At 48.6% G+C, this 22,463-nt stretch overlaps 9 protein-coding genes across 9 annotated transcripts; 3 read left to right on the top strand and 6 right to left on the bottom strand.

The window, feature by feature from the left end:
• Positions 1–2: 2 nt before the first annotated feature.
• Positions 3–3,411, top strand: F5147DRAFT_116441 (MCM-domain-containing protein). The gene is made up of 10 exons (XM_041428093.1): positions 3–40; positions 97–335; positions 392–707; positions 762–933; positions 986–1,413; positions 1,465–1,599; positions 1,651–2,532; positions 2,584–2,892; positions 2,941–3,096; positions 3,149–3,411. The coding sequence occupies exons 1-10, from the start codon at positions 38–40 to the stop codon at positions 3,257–3,259; spliced, it is 2,751 nt and encodes a 916-aa protein (XP_041299382.1). The 5' UTR covers positions 3–37; the 3' UTR covers positions 3,260–3,411.
• F5147DRAFT_741956 (uncharacterized protein) lies at positions 3,394–4,232 on the bottom strand (the record flags this gene model as incomplete). The annotated part of the gene is made up of 3 exons (XM_041439517.1): positions 3,394–3,551; positions 3,601–3,984; positions 4,034–4,232. The coding sequence occupies 3 exons, from the start codon at positions 4,230–4,232 to the stop codon at positions 3,394–3,396; spliced, it is 741 nt and encodes a 246-aa protein (XP_041299381.1).
• A 180-nt stretch (positions 4,233–4,412) lies between these two features.
• Positions 4,413–5,323, bottom strand: F5147DRAFT_664583 (uncharacterized protein). The gene is made up of 2 exons (XM_041435021.1): positions 4,909–5,323; positions 4,413–4,847 (listed from the first exon to the last, which is right to left on the bottom strand). Exons 1-2 carry the CDS (start codon positions 5,058–5,060, stop codon positions 4,448–4,450), a joined length of 552 nt encoding a protein of 183 aa, XP_041299380.1. The 5' UTR covers positions 5,061–5,323; the 3' UTR covers positions 4,413–4,447.
• A 546-nt stretch (positions 5,324–5,869) lies between these two features.
• Positions 5,870–8,056, top strand: F5147DRAFT_664578 (Cation/H+ exchanger). The gene is made up of 10 exons (XM_041435020.1): positions 5,870–5,892; positions 5,949–6,382; positions 6,437–6,487; positions 6,629–6,661; positions 6,711–6,963; positions 7,012–7,113; positions 7,165–7,335; positions 7,392–7,430; positions 7,490–7,642; positions 7,698–8,056. The coding sequence occupies exons 2-10, from the start codon at positions 6,362–6,364 to the stop codon at positions 8,000–8,002; spliced, it is 1,128 nt and encodes a 375-aa protein (XP_041299379.1). The 5' UTR covers positions 5,870–5,892; positions 5,949–6,361; the 3' UTR covers positions 8,003–8,056.
• A 630-nt stretch (positions 8,057–8,686) lies between these two features.
• F5147DRAFT_664566 (uncharacterized protein) lies at positions 8,687–10,039 on the bottom strand. The gene has a single exon (XM_041435019.1). The coding sequence runs from the start codon at positions 9,916–9,918 to the stop codon at positions 8,896–8,898; it is 1,023 nt and encodes a 340-aa protein (XP_041299378.1). The 5' UTR covers positions 9,919–10,039; the 3' UTR covers positions 8,687–8,895.
• A 78-nt stretch (positions 10,040–10,117) lies between these two features.
• Positions 10,118–11,832, bottom strand: F5147DRAFT_664564 (kinase-like protein). Its single transcript, XM_041435018.1, has 8 exons — positions 11,594–11,832; positions 11,469–11,545; positions 11,148–11,417; positions 11,006–11,089; positions 10,787–10,951; positions 10,586–10,734; positions 10,388–10,536; positions 10,118–10,339 (listed from the first exon to the last, which is right to left on the bottom strand). Exons 1-8 carry the CDS (start codon positions 11,649–11,651, stop codon positions 10,260–10,262), a joined length of 1,032 nt encoding a protein of 343 aa, XP_041299377.1. The 5' UTR covers positions 11,652–11,832; the 3' UTR covers positions 10,118–10,259.
• Positions 11,833–12,093: 261 nt separating this feature from the next.
• Positions 12,094–17,548, bottom strand: F5147DRAFT_664559 (uncharacterized protein). The gene is made up of 4 exons (XM_041435017.1): positions 17,500–17,548; positions 17,370–17,445; positions 15,730–17,304; positions 12,094–15,675 (listed from the first exon to the last, which is right to left on the bottom strand). The coding sequence occupies exons 3-4, from the start codon at positions 17,288–17,290 to the stop codon at positions 12,179–12,181; spliced, it is 5,058 nt and encodes a 1,685-aa protein (XP_041299376.1). The 5' UTR covers positions 17,291–17,304; positions 17,370–17,445; positions 17,500–17,548; the 3' UTR covers positions 12,094–12,178.
• Positions 17,549–18,148: 600 nt separating this feature from the next.
• On the bottom strand, positions 18,149–19,551 carry F5147DRAFT_795360 (uncharacterized protein; the record flags this gene model as incomplete). The annotated part of the gene is made up of 6 exons (XM_041443154.1): positions 18,149–18,601; positions 18,664–18,717; positions 18,772–19,017; positions 19,081–19,093; positions 19,156–19,248; positions 19,352–19,551. 6 exons carry the CDS (start codon positions 19,549–19,551, stop codon positions 18,353–18,355), a joined length of 855 nt encoding a protein of 284 aa, XP_041299375.1. The 3' UTR covers positions 18,149–18,352.
• Positions 19,552–19,823: 272 nt separating this feature from the next.
• F5147DRAFT_664553 (alcohol dehydrogenase IV) lies at positions 19,824–22,072 on the top strand. The gene is made up of 8 exons (XM_041435016.1): positions 19,824–20,355; positions 20,416–20,709; positions 20,768–20,886; positions 20,936–20,973; positions 21,023–21,200; positions 21,251–21,323; positions 21,376–21,527; positions 21,576–22,072. The coding sequence occupies exons 1-8, from the start codon at positions 20,188–20,190 to the stop codon at positions 21,721–21,723; spliced, it is 1,170 nt and encodes a 389-aa protein (XP_041299374.1). The 5' UTR covers positions 19,824–20,187; the 3' UTR covers positions 21,724–22,072.
• The last annotated feature ends 391 nt before the right edge of the window (positions 22,073–22,463 follow it).

Below are 22,463 nucleotides of genomic sequence, written 5' to 3'. Positions count from 1 at the left end.
TTGTTCTTGCCATCTCCCCGCATTATCGCTATTCACCATGGTGAGCACGGAGGACACAGAAATCAGACTGATGTTTATTAAATTTCTACATCATAGTCACAGACCCCTAGAGGTGCCAAGCGTCCAAGATCGCCTCCCATTCCCAGTTCATCACCAGCTCCACGTCCTACTCCAAGACGGAGCGATTCACAATCGTCTCTCCCACCGTCTTCGCCTCCGGCACCCTTCTCGGATACAGATGATAGCTTGGATGATCGTGACGGAGTACGTGATATAGATGAGGACGATGAAAATGACGGTGAAGGCGAAGATTTGTTTGCGGACACCCTCGAAGAGTGCGTGTCAAAGTCCATATTTTTTTAGGTACTCACTTTTACGCTACTGAAAATAGAGATTATGCACCAAACGAACTACTGGATCGCTACTCCGACCAAGACATCGACGATGAAGGGAACTTTGACGAAATTTCAGCAGCAGCTCGACGAGCGGCTGAAGCCAAGATGAATCGCCGCGATCGCCTTGAACGCACAGGAAAGCAAGGCACCCGAGCAGCTAATAGAGGCCGTGCACCCCAGTTCTTGGAGGATGATGACATGGACGATGAAGATGCTCTTGGCGATGATCTCGGCGTTTCGAGAATGAAGCGTCGCACAAGGCGACAATATGACGAGCGCCGTGATGTAGATGATGTGGATGGTATAGACGATGTTGGTGAAAATCTTGGCGGTCAGTCGGATGTGTACTCATCCATGTTTTTCTAGGAAATACCCCTTGAGCAACTGAGTGACATAAAGGCTAAATCTATCGTCGAATGGATTGCCAATGACCGTGTTCGCCGATCAATTGTCAAACATTTCCGGCAGTTTTTGATGACCTACGTCGACGAAAACGGCGCATCGGTCTACGGTCAACGCATTCGTAATCTTGGAGAAAGTCCGTATTATTAGTCTATATCTTTTGCAGAGTTACTGATGGTCTATTGCAGCAAATGCCGAGTCACTGGAAGTATCTTATCTTCATCTAGCAATGTCTAAGCCTATCTTGGCTTACTTCCTGACAAATTCCCCGGCCGCCATGCTTACAATCTTCGATGAGGTCGCACTGAATGCGATTCTTGTATATTACCCGTCGTACGAACGGATCCACTCGGAAGTTCATGTTCGCATTGCAGACCTTCCGTTGAGCTCCTCGCTCCGTGATCTCCGACGCTCTAACCTAAACAATCTAGTCCGAGTCACTGGTGTTGTGACTCGACGAAGTGGTGTATTCCCGCAGCTTAAATACGTCAAATTTGACTGCCGAAAATGTGGTGCTGTTCTCGGTCCATTCTACCAGGATGCAACAAAGGAGGTCAAAGTTAGCTTTTGCGCTAACTGTGAGAGCAAGGGCCCATTTCCTATTAACTCCGAGCAGGTCAGTCGCATTTCGAACTTATGACGATACCTGTTAAATGCTTCATGACAGACGGTGTACCGCAATTACCAGAAAATGACGTTGCAGGAGTCCCCTGGGTCAGTCCCTCCGGGGCGTCTACCAAGGCATCGTGAAGTTATCCTCCTATGGGACCTCATTGACTTGGCAAAGCCTGGAGAGGAGATTGTAAGTAACGTAAGGCGCTTTCGATAACCGGCACTAAGCACGTTAGCGTAGGAAGTGACTGGGATATACAGGAACAACTTCGACGCCTCTCTTAACTCGAAGAACGGGTTCCCAGTCTTCTCCACAATCATCGAGGCCAACCACATCAACAAAAAGGAAGATCTGTTTGCAGCGTTCCGTCTTACTGAAGAAGACGAGAAGGAGATGCGCGCCCTCGCACGAGACGAACGTATTCGGAAGCGCATCGTCAAGTCTATTGCACCTTCGATTTACGGACACGAAGACATCAAAACGGCCCTCGCCCTCTCCCTGTTCGGTGGTGTTACGAAAGACATCAACCGTAAACACCGACTTCGCGGTGATATCAACGTACTGCTCTTGGGTGACCCTGGAACGGCGAAGTCGCAATTCCTGAAGTACGCAGAGAAGACAGCTCACCGGTCTGTTTTCGCAACTGGTCAGGGTGCATCGGCTGTTGGTCTGACTGCCAGCGTCCGCAAGGATCCCGTGACTCGGGAATGGACGCTGGAGGGAGGCGCTCTTGTCCTTGCCGACAAAGGAACATGTCTCATTGATGAGTTTGACAAGATGAATGATGCGGATCGGACGTCTATTCATGAAGCAATGGAGCAACAAACCATCTCCATCTCTAAAGCTGGGATCGTCACGACGTTGCAAGCTCGATGTGCCATAATTGCCGCTGCCAACCCGATTCGCGGAAGATATAACCCAACGATTCCCTTCCAGCAAAATGTCGAGCTGACAGAACCCATCCTATCTCGGTTTGATGTGCTGTGTGTTGTCAAAGACAACGTGGATCCTGTGCAAGATGAGCTACTAGCCCGATTCGTTGTCGGAAGTCACCTCCGCAGTCATCCTAAATTCGAAGCTGACAGAGATGAGATGGATGTTGGCACCACCCTTGATGCTGATGTAAGTCTATTCAGCCCCTGAAGCTGTGCCCCTCCATAACAGTCTAGACAGATCATACCCCAAGATATCCTCCGTAAATACATCATGTACGCCCGAGAGAAGATACGCCCAAAGCTCTATGACATGGACCAGGATAAATTGGCGCGCTTGTTTTCTGATCTTCGCCGCGAGTCACTGGCAACAGGTTCATACCCCATCACCGTCCGACACCTGGAGAGCATGATTCGGATGGCTGAAGCCAGTGCAAAAATGTCCCTACGGGAATACGTTCGCGCTGATGACATTGACATGGCGATCTCCGTTGCAGTAGGGAGCTTCGTCAGCACTCAAAAGATGTCAATCAAAAAGACCCTTGAAAGGGTGAGTACGTTATGACTTTATCAGGAAAGGCACTGATGATTTAGACAGGGCTTCCGAAAATACTTGACACAAGCTCGTGATTATGAAGAACTCTTAGCTTTCCTTCTTGGCCAGATTGTGAAGGAAAAGGCCCGTTTCCACCAACTACAGAAACACGAGCAACCTGAGCTCATCACGGTCAAGATGTCTGAGCTTGATGAACGGGTGAGTGGTTCGTACCTTTGTAGGAACTGTTATGAACTCACTGGTTCCTCAGGCGAAGGAACATGAGATCTATGATACATCGACCTTCCTGCGCTCAAAGCTTTTCGCTGCCAACGGCTATAAATTGAAAGACCAGGTCATAGAGAAGCGGTTCTCAAACTGACACGAGATTCCATATACCTTTAGCATAGTTTCTTGTATCAAATTCCATGCGCTATGTATGGTCATATAGGCTGCCATATTGAGTGGTGAATATATGAGGGATAATTAACCAAGATACTCTAAGATAACGATGCTCTAGGCGGATGATGTGGAAACAGGTGACGGGGGATGTTGGGGCTGCGCGGGTTCCTGAGCTACGTTATCCAGAGTTGTGTACTCCGCCTCAGTAAGCTTAGCACCCGAGGGCGTAGCTTGACCCTGGGATTCCTCTTCGTCATCATCGTCCATAATTTCTGCCACGGAATCAGCACAAGAGACTTCCTAATCGGAAAATAAGCTTACCCTCCCCATATACGTCGGGGTGTTCCCGGAAACAGGTTTGCATGGCCTTGAATTTTTCCACACAATCAATGCCTTTTGGTTCCTGTTCAGAGTAAACAAAACATGAAAAGGCCTCTCTGAATTCTGGACCACATGGACCATGGGCCATTCCACCGAGGCACGGGCAGTCCCAATTGATTTCGCCTGTCACCGGGTTATAAGCACCCCCAGACGGCTGCTCTTCGCTTGGTGCTTCTACTGGCGCGGCCGGTAGTGTTTTATCCGCGTCCTCCTCTATTATGGGTACTGACGTTTCAGAGGATGTCTCTTCTGTCTGTATTGGAGGCGGAGGGGAGTCTGCAGCGGGAAGTGAGGGATTTGTGGAGGACGGAAGCTTTTTGGGGGCTGCGAATGTGTTAGAATAGCACTGCTGTTGATCTCAATGAACGCATACCGGACACAGGTTGAGCATCAAGTGATATCCGTTGACTATCCGAGCTCAGCGACCAAGCCATGTATGCAGCAAACGTGACGGTAGCTCCCAGTGCAAGTCCAGACCTGCTCGAATAATTTTTGAATATACGGGTGCTCGAGGAGCTGGCATTCGTATGAACGCATCTGCGCAGTGGCAGTCGTGTTATAGTCCGGAGCATGATGAGGTAGACGAAAATCAAAATCCGAGAGTAAAGTCCAAAAATTTGGATTTGTCACTTCTCATGATGACGCGCCCCGCTTTGCCGTTCACTAGTTCCGAGCCAAATTAATTCGAATTTCGCCACAAAATATTTTTCGTGAAAGGGTAGAATAATACAACACTCTTTACACACTCAGACTGTCAAGTCCCCGACCCCTTGCTCAACGTTAACGCTCAGCCTCGTAGAACACGGTGTAACGCGGCGAACTGGAACGCCCCAACATCAACTCGTGCGCTGTGTACTATTCGCAGTCCGCTCCCGAATCCAGAGCCAGCTGCGGCATCCCTTGATATCATTATGAAATGAAGCACCATATAGTGGCGCGATATATATGTCCACAGCCCGACACTTTGAGGATAGGTTGCATTCTTCCGACTCCAGAGTGGACTCAATCCATCCCAAACCAGAGTATATCCTTGACGTCGGTAGGGAGGGCTTTGTCGAACTTTTATCACTAACAAGATGTGCAAGAATATTAATGCTGTGCTTGCTTCCGTGTATAACCCGTTCGCCCACAATTCATATCTCGTATAGTCTAACTGAGACCTCAAGGCCTCATGTATGTGAGCTGATGTGAATATCTTTCATCCATCACGCTCTTGTATTCGATACTGATTGAACTTATTGCCTGCAGATGGTCATTTCCACTACGGAAAATGTCTCTTGAGATCCCATTCCCACTCGTTCTCTTTTGTGAACGCCATGTTCCACATGCTCGTTGTCCAGGCCAGCTGTCCTAGCTCGATCACTCTCTCGACTTGCTCTCGACACGGACCGCATGAACATGCGATAACGTCTTTTCACTACTGCAGCTCAATATTGTCTCTGATTGTTCGAAGCATCAGAGCACTGTGACATACCCAACATGAGGGCACCTTGTTCTTGGTGTTCCGTTGCGACGCTAGGTAGAGAATCCAACATGTGGACATTCTCCGAGTCCTCGCACCTCAGCCCAATCCCCCTTTGTGATTCCATGCCCGAATGACACTTTCTTGTTGTGCCACCATTTCTGGTTCGTGGGATGCATGATGTTATGGTGTTGCCGAGTGCGTTGAAAAGTATATATTATAAGTGCTGAATGGAGATGGGAGTCAGGGGCTTGGTCGTTTAACGTTACCCAGGGACTATATAAGCTCTATAGTAGGGCTAGATTATATTTTCATGTTCTTGGCAACTGGCGGTACTAACTAGATATCAGCCTAGTTATGATTCCCGTGATTGGGTGTATAATGTCGCGCACGAACGTAGTATATACGAAAAAATAACACAGCCTGCCTGGCCTCGAACATTTTATCTAGACCTTTCTGTGTTCTGTGCAAGGAACGGCGCTTTTGTTGGCACATTAATTACAACAACCTTGTCGAAAAGTTCAATATATGTAAGTTTACTTGGCAGCGAGAAAGTAGCACCACTCACAGTTCACCTTACATGTTGCATGTATGCAGCTGCAGCGAACGTTCTCTCCCTTATCCAGAACGATCATTGCCAGCGTTGGGCGCCCCATGTCACGGCGCCACCTGATTTCCGGATCCGGAACTCCTGATTATTCATCAACCACTTTAATTTTTACCGCAATCGCGACTCCCAACTATAATCGTATGTCAAGCACACAAACCTGGTAAGTGACTCCACCGCACTCTATTCATGCTGTTTCAGCGTTGCAGCTCGTATTAGCCCTATCACAACGTCTCTTGGCCCCTACGGCTCACGGAGGTGGCTCAGTATCACAGAGCGCTTGACCTACTTTAAGAGAAATACCTTCAAATTGCTCACTCGCACAAGGGTTCACGATCGAGAGATTCATGGACTTCTGCACGTCATTAGTTCCCACCGCTGCTGGCAGGTGCCATGCAGTCAAAGGTCGTGGGTGGATCCTTTGATCAATGTACTTGACGTGATGAGCATTTCAGGAATAATTCATTACCGTCACTGTATTTATCAGGCTGTCTGCCAAGGTGGAACAGCTGCCATATCTCTCCATGGTTAATTCCCGGCCCTGTTGCACTGCAGCAATCTGGCGTCTGCTTGGATAAATACTCCTGGAATCAGGCGTCTTTTTCTGAAAGATTTTGCGACAACACTTCAGCATGGCTTTAGATTTACTACAAGTCCGTGCGGTTAGCGACTGTTCTTTTGTCACCAACAACTCATTTGTCTTTCAGGTGTCGCCGGCGAGGATCTCGTACATCTGTCTTGGTGGCTTTACAGTCTTGGTTCGTTCCAGCTCATTTCGAATGCATGTATGCAGTACGCGTGTCGTTGCTCTCGCTGTTTATGAGGGTCGTTTTCGGGTGCTGTCTACCTGGCTCCATGAGAATTGTTATATACCGCAGTATGCTGACTATTGAACACAGTTCTCACTGGTGTCCCTCCTAATCAAAGAGAAGGTGTGTAATTGCTATCAACCCCTTGACGATTGACCCATGTTTCCACCAGCTTTATGTCAATGAAGTCGTTTTAGGAACCGCCTTCGGGATTATCATAGGTCCTTTCGTTGCCAACATCTTCGCACCCCATTCGTGGGGTCCCTTGAGTAATACCATAACACTAGAGGTCATGCGTATCGTCCTTGTAATCGGCTTATTCGCAGCTGGAGTCGAATTACCACCTGCATATATGAAAAGGCATGCCAAGAGCTTGCTGGTAATGGTTGTGCCTACCATGGCGTTTGGTTGGGTCGTAGTGGCTGGTAAGTCATCGCGGATGAAATCGTGTACCTACTGATCACCGTTGTCAGCGGTCATGTACGTGTTGTTTCCGAAACTCGACTACATCTCAGCCCTTTGTATCGCCGCTTGTTTGACCCCTACGGACCCGGTGACATGTGCTGCCATCACACGTCAGTCCGGCCAATCATGAACTACCCCTGATACTTACATACACTCTATAGACGGTAAATTTGCCCACCAACATGTTCGCGAGGATATTCGCCACATCTTGTTGGCTGAGGCCGCAGCCAACGACGGCCTTGCCTACCCTTTTCTTGCAATATCCATATACCTCACCATCGAGACGTCCGTTCAAACTGCTATCGGCAAGTGGTTTTTGGTGGGATGGTTATGTTTGTGCTATTGTGTGTTGGGTGTCTCGTAAAGTTCTCAACTTTCTTTACCGCAGACCAGGTCATCCTTGGCACCGTTCTAGGAGCTGTTCTAGGTCGGTAATGTCGCTTCATCCGAATGCATTGGTCTGATTGCATTGTATTTGTGATTCAGGAATTCTATTCTCCAAACTCATGAAGAAATCCCTTGATCAAGGCTTTATAGATCGTAAATCGTACATCGCGCAGTACCTGGCTCTCTCCATTTTTATTATGGGAGTTGCGAGCACCATTGGCGTGGATGATCTTCTTGCAGCATTTGCAGCAGGTTTGCATCTAGCCTGTATGATTCACCTATCAGTAGGGTCTGACATTCCCATCAGGCTGTGCAATATCCTGGGATGGGCACTTCCGTGAACAGACAGAACATGACAATTTCTCTCCTGTCATAGATTATGTGCTGAACTGTTGTTGTTTCATCTACATCGGCGCTTGGCTGCCCTTTAACGCCTATGACTCTCCCGAATTTAACATCAGCCCTTGGAAGCTTGTTCTTCTTGTGATCGCTATCATGATCTTCAGGCGAATTCCATTTTTATTGGCGGTATACAAATTTGTTCCCGAGATTGCATGCTGGCGGGAAGCTCTATTCTCTGGTCACTTCGGTGAGCAGCTCTTTTATCTATGATGTCGCTTTCACCTCAAGTATCTGAATCTTGTATACAGGTCCAGTAAGTCTGTCTAATACCAATTTTTATCACTTATCAATACGTCGCAGATGGGCGTCAGCGCAGTCTTCGTATCTACCCTAGCGCTCACGCGTTTGCCCACCCCAGAGAACCCGCCTGCAAATCAAGCACAGTACCTCGCTACAACTATCCAGCCTATAGTGTCATTTGTCGTCCTTGGTTCTATCATCGTTCGTAAGTATCGTGGCAGGTAGTAATGTATTGTCGCTGATTTCAAAATTTCGTAGATGGCTTGTCTATTCCGTTCTTCAATGGATTGGTCGTATCGCGCTCTCGCCCGACTTCGTTAAGTAAGATGTCAACCGACGATAGTTATGTTATGGATCCGGTATGTTAGGTGATCAGACTACTAGATTTTTTCCCCTGTGTCTATACATATACAGCATCCATGACGACTCGGAGTCTCAACGTTTCTTCACCATATATAACCAACTTCGCGTTATTTAGCTATTGTATCATTGCTCCGCCTTCCGCAGTAACGCTTTCCCTTGAAGCGCAGCAAGAGTAGGAGGCCCCTTGTGCTAGAATATTGTAAAAATTCCCAATACTCGTTTTCCTTGATTATGCAATATCATCGGGGCTTCGCTCCTGGTTTCAGACCTTGCTTCAGAAAAAACCAAATTAATGTTGGAGTCTATTATGAAGAAACACTTTATTAACAGGAACTTGAACATCCTTTGCTGTTGTACACAGTGTAGTTGGAATCAAATGATGTGTTAAGGTATGGGTGCTGACCCCAAGTTGTGACTCCGCCAGCGTCGTGCAATAGGTTCACTCATAACCTCGATCCTCGTCTAGCCTGCAGTGGACTGGCCGTGAGCAGACCGCAGTGCTAGGGTTTGAACTTTTCACGAGGAACGGTGCTTACCATATGGGAGGCCTTGTTATCCTTCGTTAGAAGATCGTTCAGGCATCGAACCACAATCCCTACACCTTCCTCGACAGCATTCCTCTCCGATTCTCGCACTCTCCCCAGCACTCTGCAGAATCGATCTGGGTGCCAACGGAGGAGAGCGGCGCGTATCCTCTCTTTCGGGGACTGCTCCGGGGAATGGGCCGTCGACAAAATAAATGCTGCGATTCCCTCCGCAGTGATTTCACTTGGAGTCAGCGGAGGAATAAGTAGTGGCCATGGGATATCACGGAATTTCAGAACGATTCCGTCATATGCAGCGGATAGCGCTACCCATCGCAACTCATACACATTCCAAGCGTCCATTGTTGCTCGTTCCAGCCTCGCCTGCTCCCTCATCACTCTTTCCTTCGCCTTCTCAGCTTCCCGTCTTCGCTCTTCAGCAATGACATGTCTTTCGCTGTCTCTCCGCTGGCGAACGCGGGCTTGGATTCGTCTAACTTCGTTTTGTATCAGGCGGTTCTTCTCCTCCTCGCGCTCCCGCATTCTTCGTCTCATATCTTCTTCATATGACATCCACCCATGCGCTTCGGCCCCCACTTCATATTCATATAGGAATTCATCTCGCATTCTATGTCGAAGTTCCTCTGTCTCCGTGGGCTTCATCCAGCGGCGCTCATGGTTTGGCCGGCTTGCCAAGTGGATCTGATCGTTCACCCATTGCTCTGTTGGGTTTTCATGTCTGCTATGCGTGTAGTGCTCCTGCTCCCTGACGCATGCCAGCGCGTGAGGATTTATGCGTTTCCATTGGACAGGATGAGCGCTGGTATAATTATGTGGACAACTCCGATCTTCATGCCGCGGAAAGCGTAGTCGGGTTGTTGGTGATGGAGAGACCGGTAGCTCAGCTACTTTGGCACACCTGTGTTGGGGAAGCGAATTAGGATGATGAGGACTGCTAATTGCCCTGGGGCGGATGTGATGTATGTAGTCTGAGTCCATTATCTGACGCAGGTTAGATTGGAAGGACGTAAAGATGAATGTGGTGCGTTATATCAGTTTACCACCTTGACCTGACGATAGACGCGAGTGAGGGCGTGTAGAAAGCCTGGAGTAATTGAACATATCCGAGAGCGTGTGTTTACCTCGTTTTCGTTTGGGCTGAACACGTTGCCACTTCATTGGACTTTCCTGTTTTGATGCAGTCACCGCGTGCTTGAATTCTGATCACATTCTCCAGCATAACTGTCTTGGCCCTAATAGTGACAACATCGTCCGATACACAACTTCCCTACAAGCGTGAGATCCAGGAGTACACCTACATAAATAACCCCCTAGTTCCTTTACATAGAGCAGAATCCAGAGTCGTTAACGTACTCTGCTGAGTCTCCTTTAATTGATGCTGCCTCGAGTCTGACCAGATCTGTATATAGCTTGAGAAGAGAAGCATAGCGGAAATAAATGTGCTTACTGAAATATGGATGGGCTTGAGCCTCCCGTGCTGTTAGCCGTTTCTGATGATCATAACGAAGTAATTTGTCAAGAAGGTCCAGTGCCTCTGACGTCACAAACTGCTGGTTTTCAGCATTAACAAAACGTGCCCAAGGCTGTCTTGGATAACTGGAACGAGATATCAGCATTGAAATGCGTGCCAGCACATGCCACTGACGAATGCAGAAGGGCTTCCATGTCTGTTTCAAATGGTATATCATATGTCTTCAAGTAGGCATCGAAACTGTCAGATCCTAGAACTCTCATGATTTTCAAGAGTTGGTCATTATTATCCGAACCACGGAAGAAATGTTCTTTGCGAAACAGCTACCGAATAATTAGAAGAAGGATCTGAGCGAAACGCAAAAATGTCACGCACCATCGAAGCAAGCATGCATCCTATGCTCCACAGATCAAGGCTGTAATCGTACAGCTTATACCCCACGAGCAGTTCGGGCGCTTTGTAGTACCGTGAACCCACACGAATATGATATGCTGTCCCAGGATGATAGAATTCAGCAAGTCCCCAGTCAATGACACGTAGCTGTATTTCAACTAATCAGCGATCTCATCGTGATGGAGCAAACGTAGAACGTACTTTCCGGTGTCGGTGATCAATCATGACATTTCCCGGTTTCACATCACGATGCATGATTCCTCGCGAATGCACAAAATCCAAGGCCTCGTGAATTAGCCTTAAAAGAAGCTCCCGGGGTGATCTATGAAGTCATGGAACATACCTTAAGGAGCTGGAAAGTATAGAACTTGATATCTACCTCGCCAAGGATTGGATATAGCGATTTCCACTCTACATTATCCACATATTCCATGATTAAGCTGTGGTATCTTGATGAAGGATCTTGAACGACGTCAAGAAGGGCAACAACATTTGGACCTCCAGTGAGGTTGCGTAAAATCTTAATTTCACGGTTGATCTTCTTTGCAGCTACAGGCTTGAGTACTTTGATGATACATGTCTCGGAGTTAGCGGTATCCAACCCTCCGAACACCTGTGAACTGGTTAGCTCAAAATCTGTGGAATATGTCCACAAAATTCTCACCTCGCTATACTTCCCGCCTCCTACACGATCGACGATCTCATAGCGGTCGGGAGAACTCCACTCGATTCGGAAATTGTCTGTACAATTCATGCGGTGGCAGAACTGGGAAAACAGAGTTTACTCACCATAGTCATACCACGAGCGTCCCAGTTGTGCATTCGCACCGGCATAGATACGAGCCATGACCTGTCTCTCAAGGGAAAGACAAGAACTGGGACTTGACACGAGGCAGTGGATACGTCGTGCCCTACTGGGGCATCTAGTCAAGTAACTACTTAAAAGATTCAAAGTGGTGAACACTGGACAGCCGCCTGGCCTGGTCACGGACTCGGAAGCTTTTGAAGCCGGAAAAGGCTGTTTTGGCTGTTCCTTTACAAACGGAGTGGCTGTGACACATCAACAAATTGATTTTTTGCATGTAATACTCGAGCTTAGTGTGGTGCTTTCCTTCCAGAATGTATCGTGAATTCAAATGTGACTTAAAGACGAGAAGATGCGGTAATGATAGTGGACGATATAGCAATAGTGATGTGTAGAATGGAAAAAGCGGAACGATTGAATGTACATGAACGGGATGCGTGAGATATAGAGAGAACAGATATGGAGGAACAGATTTCAGAAGGGAGATCGGGAACAAACACGAGACACTGAGTCAAAGTTTTAGTGGTTGGCATATACAACAAAGCAAGAGTCTCACCGAAACAAGACTGTCATTGTGAGCCGTTAGCATCTGGCGTGCTGACTTGCAGGTATGCCAGCAAAAGGGCGATAGAGCTATTTTGCTGGCAGTACATCGCTAAATCTTTTCCTGACCAGTATTGATCATCCGACCTGAGTTGCGTGTCAGGATCATCTCCGCAATCGTCGCTGCTCTCGTGAGGGAAACCAAGGGTGTTGCCTTCCGACTCCATCTTTCCAGGTCCATGGCGATGGTACACCTTGCTCCGAGACTTTGAGCGCACTGGCTCCGATGTACAGTTCACACCGAGTCGAACAGATGTTTTGGATTGGTCGCGGGCATGAAGGCCGGATGAGGTGAGGCGCGCTAGTGCGTGGTCAACTTTAGAAGGAAATGGACTGGTGTCGCTCAGGGAAGCGGATGGCTTGAGTAGGGTATCCTGCAACACCTTGAAAGACATGTTGTACGATGCTTTATAAAACCGAGCCGTCTGCGGGGACGGCCAGTTTATGCCGTAGGGATGATCAGCGGCTACGACAGAGGCATCAATTTCCCGTTTGAGCGAAACTGCCCACTCGTGGCGAACAACAGGGTCGGTGACACTGAACATATATTTGCGCTTGGCTCCATTGTGATCCAAAAATGCCACCTGAAAGGTGTTGCGCATGAAAGCGCGCTCCACTGCTATGGTGTAACTCTGGGCTAGGCCAGCATATAGTAGGGCATTCGGACCTGACCGCAGCATGGACATTGTTTTCAGTCCAAAAGAGCGCCCCGTCACCCGGAAGGAAGCTTCTGCCGACTTCGCAAATGACAATACAGGTGGGTCAAACACCAAATCGTGCCCAAACAACTCAATACTGAACTGTGGATCTGGTTGTGGGATACGGATGACGACTGGCTCTGACTGAACCCGGTAGGTGAGTCGCGGAGGAAGTGTGCGTTTGAAGGTGACAGTGATCTCTGGTGGGCCGCCAGACGTTGAGTTGCGCGCCTGGCACAGGCGCTCACGACGGATGGAATCATAGACATCTCCCAATAACTCATCCGACAGGCGATTGTCATGACGTCGGAAAGCCTCAAGGAAGTCTCTTGCAGTAATATTCCTTTTAGGATGCCCCATCTGACCCGGCTCATGAGAGATAGCACCATGCAGGACGTCGTTCAGCTGCACGATGGCTCTCGTGAAGCGGTAGGCCAAATCTTTGTCGTAAGAGATGTGGATTGCGTTTGCCTCATACCACCGATTCGCGAACGGCTCGAGAAGAACGTCGAGAGGAGTGATACCGTGGCTGCCCCGTTCCGGGATGTGAATAGACTGAAGGAACAACCGGAGGGCTTTGTCCACCCTCATTCCCATAAACCCGAAGGCGTCAAGATAATGCTTGAGCACAACACGGCTTGTACGCCGCGACAAAAAATCACCGAGCTGTACCCTGTCAATATGTGGTGTTCTGAACAGGAGTTGCGCAAGTGCAGCAGGATCGTCGCGATGATCCAAGCTGCTGAAGAGCAATGTGACTGCATTATCCGAATCTATGGAGAACTGTTCGACAAAGGCTTGTACTGCAGGAGTTCTTGGGATGGCTCTCGAACACGGCTCCTCACGCTCGCTGGTGAAGCAGAGTTGTCGCAGCAATACCACATTCTTGACGGTGAACTTCCGATCAGCAGGATTAGGCTTCGTCACCTCGAGGAACGTATCGGAATCCTCAGCACGAGGTTTGGCAATGACGAGAATGTCGTTGAACAGGAAGAGGAAGCGATCCTTGCAGATGTTAGAATTCACGACCTGGAAGACTGGAGAACATCGTAGAAATCTTCGCGGAGGCTCATCAATGGCAGATAGCCATACCGGGCTTCTTGAACCTCGGCCCAGCATGTCATTCAAGCGCTCCAACAGTATGCCGCCTTTCGCAGGGTAATTTGAATAATGCGAGGAAGTCTTGGACGAAGAAGACTCGGATGTTGTAAGATGGGGGTAGTCGGATAGTGAAGACCAAGGCTCAGGTGTGGTAGATGGAAATTCAGGGGGAGAAGGGGTTGCCGGAGTGAGAGGTATTAGGGAGATATCTGTGGCAGAGTATGGCTGGCCGTTAGGCCTAGCGATTTTACTCGCTCGCGGCGTCTTCTGAAGCTCGTCACGGATAAAGCTATCGTTTGGACTGGTCGGGGAGAATTCACCATTCGCCTTCTTTAGCTGCCCATTGCCAACAGAACTGCGTGATTTGTCACGATCAACATCTACCCATTCATCTTGGAGCTCAGCGGACAAATCATTCTCCTTCCGCAATCGGAATAGGTCAGAGAGTGATGGCTTCTTCGACGCTACTGCGGGTTTCGGTTCAGGACTAGGCGTCGGAGGCGAATTGCCTACCGGCGACTGTGAAGGCTGGGGGAACAACTTCCTGGCACTGAGCCATCTCCGGACCCCATCTCGGTTAGTTGGAAGGGATTTCAGCATAATGGAGGACGGTGAGTGGGGACTGCCATGCTGGTAGTGGTCATGAGAGGATGTGGATGCAGAGGCAGAAAGTGGTGGTGCTTGAGCCTTGTAGATATGCAACAGATGGGTATCTGATGCCTGGTGTGTTAGCTTCCTGTCCCCATTTATCTCGGGAGAATTAGAAGGGGTATTACTGGAAGAACTCGATGGCAGCGGTATATCAGCCTCAACATGATGCGACAGAATGATATCAGGAGTAGACGAAAAGTGAGGTTGACGGTTCCATTGCTCTTGCAGCTTCTTGATCCCGGGGAAAGGCATGAGTTTTTCGTGTGTATACTTCGCCAGAGGATCAGTGGAGGGAGTCATGGGAACAGGGGATACTCCGCTGCTGGGAGGAGCGGTTTGGACCAATGAATGTACCGAAGTCGACGCTGAGGATGGCTGGCCGTGTGGGTATGTAGTCGAACTGATGCTGTCGTTCTTATCAATTTTCGGACTTGGAAGACTCACTCCACTCTCCCGGCTGATGCTAGAGTCAGTGTGCTGTCTTCTCTCCCTTGTCGCAATTGAGTTCGTCCGAGACCGGCGCCCGCTACTTGAAGCACTCCTCGTCAAGGAATGGACGATCTTGCTCCATGTGCTACCTTCGCGCCTGGAGGGAGTCTCTGCCCGGACTGTTTGGGGATCGGTCGACTCAGGCTCAGTTACAACCGGAGATTTATCGCTGTGCATGCGAATAGCTACCGAAAGCCGCTGAGGGTACTGTTGAGAATCTGATTCATCACTGTTTCGGAGCATGGAAGCGGTGTTAGGCAGGTTGGCAAATGAGGAGGGTGTCGGCGAAGTGAATGCGGGAGTAGGCAAGGGAGATGTCTCTAATTCCACAACAAGTTCCTTTGAATCCGATGATGCGCGAGATGATGGTTCCTCGATCTGAGTATTAAACCCTTCTCTTGGCGAATCCGGAGGCGGATGATCATCTTCATCTTCGGTGATTTGCTGGGCCGGCTCATCCTGCAGCGGTTCGTCATCCTCCTCCTCTTCTGTCTCTTCGTGCACAGGCATGGGGGTTTCCGGCACTACCGCAAAACGGCTGAGAGGTATCCTGATCAACCAACACAGCTAGAACTCACCTGGCTCTGCCACCCAACTGATTTCTCGGTTAAGACCATCATGATATGGAGACCGTCGAAAAGCTTCTGTTGGAAAGAATTCCTCCTCCTCCTGATCGCGTTCCTCCTCCTGGTCAGACGACAACGATATCTCCTTATGAGGTCTCGCGAAGGGACTAGAAGGGAATCTGGCTTGCCGAGACGGAGTCCTCTCAAGATGGGGGGCCAGGAATATCGGTACATTCGTTACATCAAGAAGTGGTGAGTCAGTGGAGTCTGATGAATGGGGAAGGCGAGGAGAAAGGCTAGGATGCGGCCGACTCGGAGCACCTGGTAATCCATAATACGTCGACTGTGGAGGAATCCGGTCTTCGTCATCTGGATCCTCTATCAGAACACTCTCCCGTCTTTTTTTGGCAGCGTGATCAAAGTGAGTGGGTGGCACAGCTCGCACAGGAGTGGATTGACGGCTGGAGTTGATGGTTTCGTTGAGGTTGATGCTTGGGGTTGCAAGAGGATATATTGGTATCGGGGGTATGGGAGTGCTGGAAGATGTGCGCTGGACGTTGGGGGCTAATTCATCGGGTTGAGTTTGAGGGGTGTTGGAACGGTTTGGCGTGGCATCGTTGGTCGAAACAAGATCGGATTCATCTGTGGTCGACACCACAGGACGATTAGCGGACTGACGTTTTGAACGTCGTCTCTGGCGTCGCTTTGAAGGGCTGAATGGTCGAGGATCTTCCTCTTCTATATCCGTCTCCTTTATCATCCTCTTGTTCAGTTGAGCCATCATAAGCCTCCGAGCAGTGCTACGTTCGCTGCTTTCCCCACCAGATACAGTATTGTTCCGACCGAGTTTAGTGCCAGAAGGCGGAGGCGACATTGCTGGAGATGGAAATGTTGAATCCATTAATTCCGTGCCACCCGTGAGCTTTTGTAATGTGCTCTGTAAAGTTAGCATGCGGGCTGCACCTGCACTATTCGATCGTTGAAGCCCTTGACGTGACACCAGAGCCTCCAATGTGGGAAGTCTTGGGATAGGAGAAGAAGCACCAGAAGGTACAGAAGGTAGAAAAGGGTTCTCTGCCGTTAAGAAACCAGGTAAAATGAACGGAGAATTGGGTAACGGATTAAGATGGGAGGGTATTGGTGCGAGAATTGAATGTGGAAGGTATTCAGCTCGCGAGGGTGGTGAATCGTCAGGAGAAGAATCGTTGCTGGGCGTAACAGACGTTGGCAAAGGAGACTGAGGAGGTTTGAATTTTCTGAGATCCTTGGAACCCCTAGAACGTGAACGTGAACGTGAGCGGCGTTTACGGTTTACATTCGACGGCTCAGGCGACCCTGGGTTCTCTTCGGGCTGTACGATCGGCTTGTAGTCGCTATTGGAGACGCACTCGGGGGGTGTGTCCTGTGATGGATCCTGGACATCATCATGCAGGGTTTTCTCGCCTTCGCTAACAACTTCATTGTGCATCTGGGGCCGCCTTCCATTTTTCAGTCGTGGTAAAGATGCAGCGCGTTTGAGCTTTGCAACCGCATTGGCGCGTTGTTCAGCAACCGACCCTGGATCATTCTCCATGCCCGGGAAGAACCCTGGAGGAGAACAAACCATCGGTACACTTAGATTTTATGTTTATGTGATTTTAGAAGCGACTCACGTAGTTTGTTGGCCGTATCCGACCCGGAAGGTTAGGGTACGCCTCAGTAGCAAGAATATCTGTTGCAAACGACAGTCTTTGAAACTTATCATGGGTATTATTAACGAAAAAAAAATAACTGAAGACACACCTAATACTTGGGCTGAGCGCTGAGCGCTGAATGTTGAGGAAGAACAAACGAAGAGAAAGGCTCTAAACTGCGAGAGACCGAATGCGGCGGAAGTACTTGTATACACGTGACTAATAAAAGCTTCCGGAGACAAGGCTGTGGAATAATATACGGACACATAAGTACTTGTTGGAGTGCATCTGTCTCAACTATCTATACAAAGGAGCATTAGCTGCCTCGAGGAGTCACGGCGACTGTTGACTGCGCTTCTTCAAACAGTTAGTGAGGTTAACGCGGCGAATGGTGGACCATCATCGTTCGTAATTTTCGCTAACACATGTTGTCCCTGTCAAAATTGTCACCTGTTCGTGGGCTATTCGTGTGCTATTTCCAGTTGATGGGGCGTTGATCTGCACCGGAAGATCATTCTTTGTCAAAACAATTATCATCGATAAGGCACGCGCATCGTGCTCTGCATCGTGGCTTCATCTTCTAAAGCATGTAGCAGTGCATTCCTCCACGTTTATGCCTTGTGTTTCTGACTTTTGGTTAATCTTTTTCAAGGCATGCGCCTCCTGGAGTAAGCTTTGCTTCATTTCAACCTGGTACCATGGGGAAGTGCAGCTTGTTCCATGCGGTGAGAAATACATTGTCGTTTATTCGGACCAAGTTCGCTACAAAGATCAGGTCCATTGACACGCATTCCATATCCGTGACTCTTCTCAGTGGTTGATGGTTACGCAAAGGAACGTTGTCTCGGCATCTTCGAAACGTTCGCATCCCTCGACCTGAAACCTTCCAAATGCAAACTGATATGAACATGCGGACCCTTCTATCAATGCGAGCTCGTATCCGCTATAGTGCAACAGACTTCCTACTCAGTTTCAGACGTGACTTGACTTCGTATCACTGTCCAAGGTGGCCTGGAAAGTTCGAAACCTTCACCGATCCTCGCGTACATATCACCGCCTAAGCGCGACACGGCCCGAAGCTTAGCGGGATCAACGGTACCGCTTGCAGTCAAAACGGACTCTCTAATATGTGTCCGCTTTATGAGACCCAAGACCAATGTGTTCGTGACCTCGTCCGAATTGGGCGGACGAATCTCGTAGGAATGGAACAACTGTGAAGCCGATGTCATTAATAAGCGAGCATGGCAAATAAAACAACGAAGTGCATGCCTACCTCGCATTCAAAACTGATGGCACTTTCTTTGACCCATGGGGGCCTCACGTCTATCTATGTAAGGGCAAGCATTGCGGTCAATACGTACGCGAGCGACACATGATCAACAAGTGCTGCGGCTGCTAAACGGAATGGACTTGCGCTGGCAGATCTGGTTAGACCACTGATGTCCCACTCGTCGATATCAGCAGGGGCGTCGACAGTTGTGATATTTGCTGCTTCTATGAATGGTTCGCTGACGATGCTTACGGTAAACTGTTTTGTCGCGAGTATATTTTCTTTGGTATCTTTTGACTTCCCAGTCCGCGGAGAATGAGAGAAGGAAATGCTCAATAACGGCGGATTGTGCGCGACCTTTCAGGTACCAGCAGCACAAATAAATCAATTTCAAGGCATTCAAAAAGATGTCTGACGCACCATCGAAAAGTAGCTGTACAATGAAGTTAGGTCAGACTGGTTGGCTAAAACGTGCTGAAAAAAACTCCCCTGAACGGAGCAAGGTTAGGTATCCCATTGGAAGACGTGCTGGACACAAGCGCGATGGGGCGAGGCACGATGCATGAAGTCAATAAAGGATATATCTCCCTGTCAGCAGTTCAAGTCAGTGATATGCGAACGATAAGGTTAGGTTTGAGAAGCAAGAACTTCTGCTACCACTGTTTGTACAACACTGCACGAGGTCGCGTACCTTGACGATATGTCTGAGAGGTTCCAAGTCTTCCAGCCTTTCTCTTCTTCTGCTTTCCACGACTTTCCAGGTTCGACATGGTCTGGGAGGCCCTGCCTCAGTTGCCAATTGGGGTTTGGTGGGTCAGTCTCGCGGAATGAGGCGGCAAAGTTAAACGGCTGTCCAGAGTTCTGGGTAGGTTCGTTGCTTCTATCTGACATGGACGAGAATAGCTGGATCCTGGAGGCGCAATTTTTGTTGTAGAGAGTACTAAGTCTCCTGGCCGTCGGACGCAGTGGGGTCAATGTGGGTAGTCGACGAAACTTGTGCAGGTAGCTCATGGTTGCGTTATTTAAATAATTGCTACCACCAGTACTTAAGCTTTAAGTTGCATGCACATATGCATATGGTCGTTCACTGTCGTGAGATTTGGGATCTAAGCAGGATGTAAGTCCACTCGATGGAAAACTATTATAAAAATAGACTGTTACCGGGCCGAGCAAGTCGCAGGCCATGTCCGCGGGCGGCGGTACCGTTTCACCCGGCAGGAACTTGTCAGATAGCGGTTTTCGCCAAGCGGCACGTTATGTCAAGTAACGAGGACGGTTCGGCCATATCAACAACTAAAGGTCGATACAACCAACCTTGTTCTCGTGCCAGCGAGTGCACGACTTGCCAGTGGACTTGGAATTTCACATGCGGGCTGCCGCCTCAGTGAGTACTGATAGATAATTGTCGCAATGACAGTTATGATATGGCGATTATTTATACGGTCCTCTCAATGAAGCATATCAAACTCCACTGCGACCACTCACTCACTCACAGGAAATAAACATTATTAATACCTCTTATCTACCATGACGACTGCCAACGAGACAGTGCCAGCTGGGTCTTACGCATATACCAATACACTCGAGGGTGTTTACTACGGGCCCAAGTGCGTTGAAACCGCACTCCCAAAACTTTTGGACACTCTTGGAGCCAAACGAGCACTTGTCGTAACAGGAAGGTCTCTCCGTGACAAGGTGAGTTGATGCATGAATCGCTTCAGATTTGTCAATCAATATAATTGACTCGGAGCGTAGACTGGTATTGTGACAAAAATCGAGAACATTCTGAAGAAATCCAATGCATTTGGTGCCACTTTCTCGGAAATCGGGGAGCACGCTCCTGAGGCTGGTATCGAGAATGGCGTCTCCAAGTTTCGTGAAGTCGATGCCGATATTATAGTGTCCGTTGGTGGAGGTTCTCCCGTCGATGCATCAAAGGCTATTATTTTCAGGCTGCAGCAACAAAGAGCACAAGAAACGTCTGGCAAAGAGCTGGAGTTCTTGCGGCAAATCGCAATACCAACAACCCTGAGTGCGGCCGAGTACACGGTAAGATCTCGAAGTGATATAGATATAAATAACTCGCTTTCTCATTTAGATATTCTAGTGTGGTGCAGGCTATACCAATAAACAGGGTGACAAGGTAGTTGTTGCTCATCAACAGCTTACTCCAGCGGGGATCATACTGGACGCCGAGTTGACTCTTTCAACACCTGAACAATTATGGTAGATAATCAATCCAGTGACCCCGGTGTATGCTCACTTCGTTCCAAAGGCTTTCCACTGGCATGCGTGCGCTGGACCATGCGGTTGGTAAGAAGATAATACGCGGCGCCTCGTGCTTCTAAATATCTGGAAACAGAGAGTCTATACAGACCTGGAGTGCCCTTACCAATGAAAAAGCTATGCCATGCTGCTATCGCGGATCTCTTCCGTTTTCTTGTATTATCAAAGAAAGACAGCGAAGATCTCGTTGCCAGGCAGAGGCTGCAGGTTGCGTCATGGATGAGTTTATGGCCGCGAAGGATTGAAAGACATAGGTAAGTCATATTACGCGGAGGTGGCTTACATTCAATTATTTCTTGTGAAGCCCGGTAGGATTATCTCACACGCTTGGTCATAAGCTCGGAGCAACATATGGAATACCGCATGGCATCACCTCAGTCAGTACACCCGGAACCCGCGCATAATTTCCTAACCACGATTTATCTCTAGTGCTTGACACTTGCACCGGTCGTCAACCTACAAGCGGAAATAGCAAGTCAAGAGGACAAGGAGTACCTTGCTGAAGCCTTACTATATCTCAGAGAGCCATCAACTGGGACTGTTGACGGAGATGTCAAGAAACTATCGTACATGATCGCTAGGCAAGTGTCTTTTGCCATACACTCAGAATGAATTCTCAGTTTCCATAGCCTTGTGCAAGAGCTCGGACTGCAGAAGACTTTGAGCCAATATGGGGTACCAACAGCCGAAATTGAACAGATCGCGGTCCGTGCAGTTGGTCAAGAGGATGAAGAGTTGCTTTCAAAGGTCAAGATTATTTTGGAGAGCATTTACTGATTCAAGTCCTGCTCGTTATCGAGTGGTGGATGACACCGATGTAAATATATGCGCAAGCCTTACTCAACTATTTTTCGCAATGCCCGCCCCGAACAAGTTGAGGAAATTAAAGTGGGTGGTTTTTCTGTTTATTTTGGTGGTTCGGACAACATCATGTCCATCCGTCGAAGGAAATGCAAAGGTGCGTTAGTGGAGCGTAATTGAAGTGCATCAACAATAGTGGTAGGACTGCTCAGTCGATGGGCTCGTTTCCATGATTCCAGTTTGGGAAGACCTGGCAAAGATTACAAAGAAAGGCGAGCGCCAGGGGGTGGTAATACTATTCGAGTCCAGCATGCGATGACGGTACCCATGTCACATATTGATTGGTCTAGAGTAGTCAGCAGGGGGGGGGAAGGGAAGGTTAGACCCGTTTTCTAGATATTTTGAACTGTGATTAGTGCTGTGAAAGATCATCGGAAAGAAGTCAACCTATCAGTACAATTCCAATGACCCTATATAAAGGGTATTGGTCTGAGTAACATTGAGTTGGCAATATGACGATCTTGGTTTAGTGCAGATGCGGCAACAAGAAAGACTCGACTATTTATTTTATTTTATTTTGTATCAGCATAACACCTATCATCCAACAGTCCACCTTGTCGAGTTTGTTTCCCACCCACCCGGCGGCAATCTTGTCAGCGTCCAAACCGAGCTAACGCTCAGCCCCAGCCCAACCACTGTTGGAATGACCTCTGTCA

Source organism: Suillus discolor, assembly GCF_016758755.1.
Source record: "Suillus discolor strain FC423 chromosome Unknown F5147scaffold_2, whole genome shotgun sequence".
Lineage (NCBI taxonomy): Eukaryota > Fungi > Basidiomycota > Agaricomycetes > Boletales > Suillaceae > Suillus > Suillus discolor.
The sequence above is the reverse complement of the archived record's forward strand: the minus strand, read 5'-3'. Positions and strand labels throughout refer to the sequence as shown.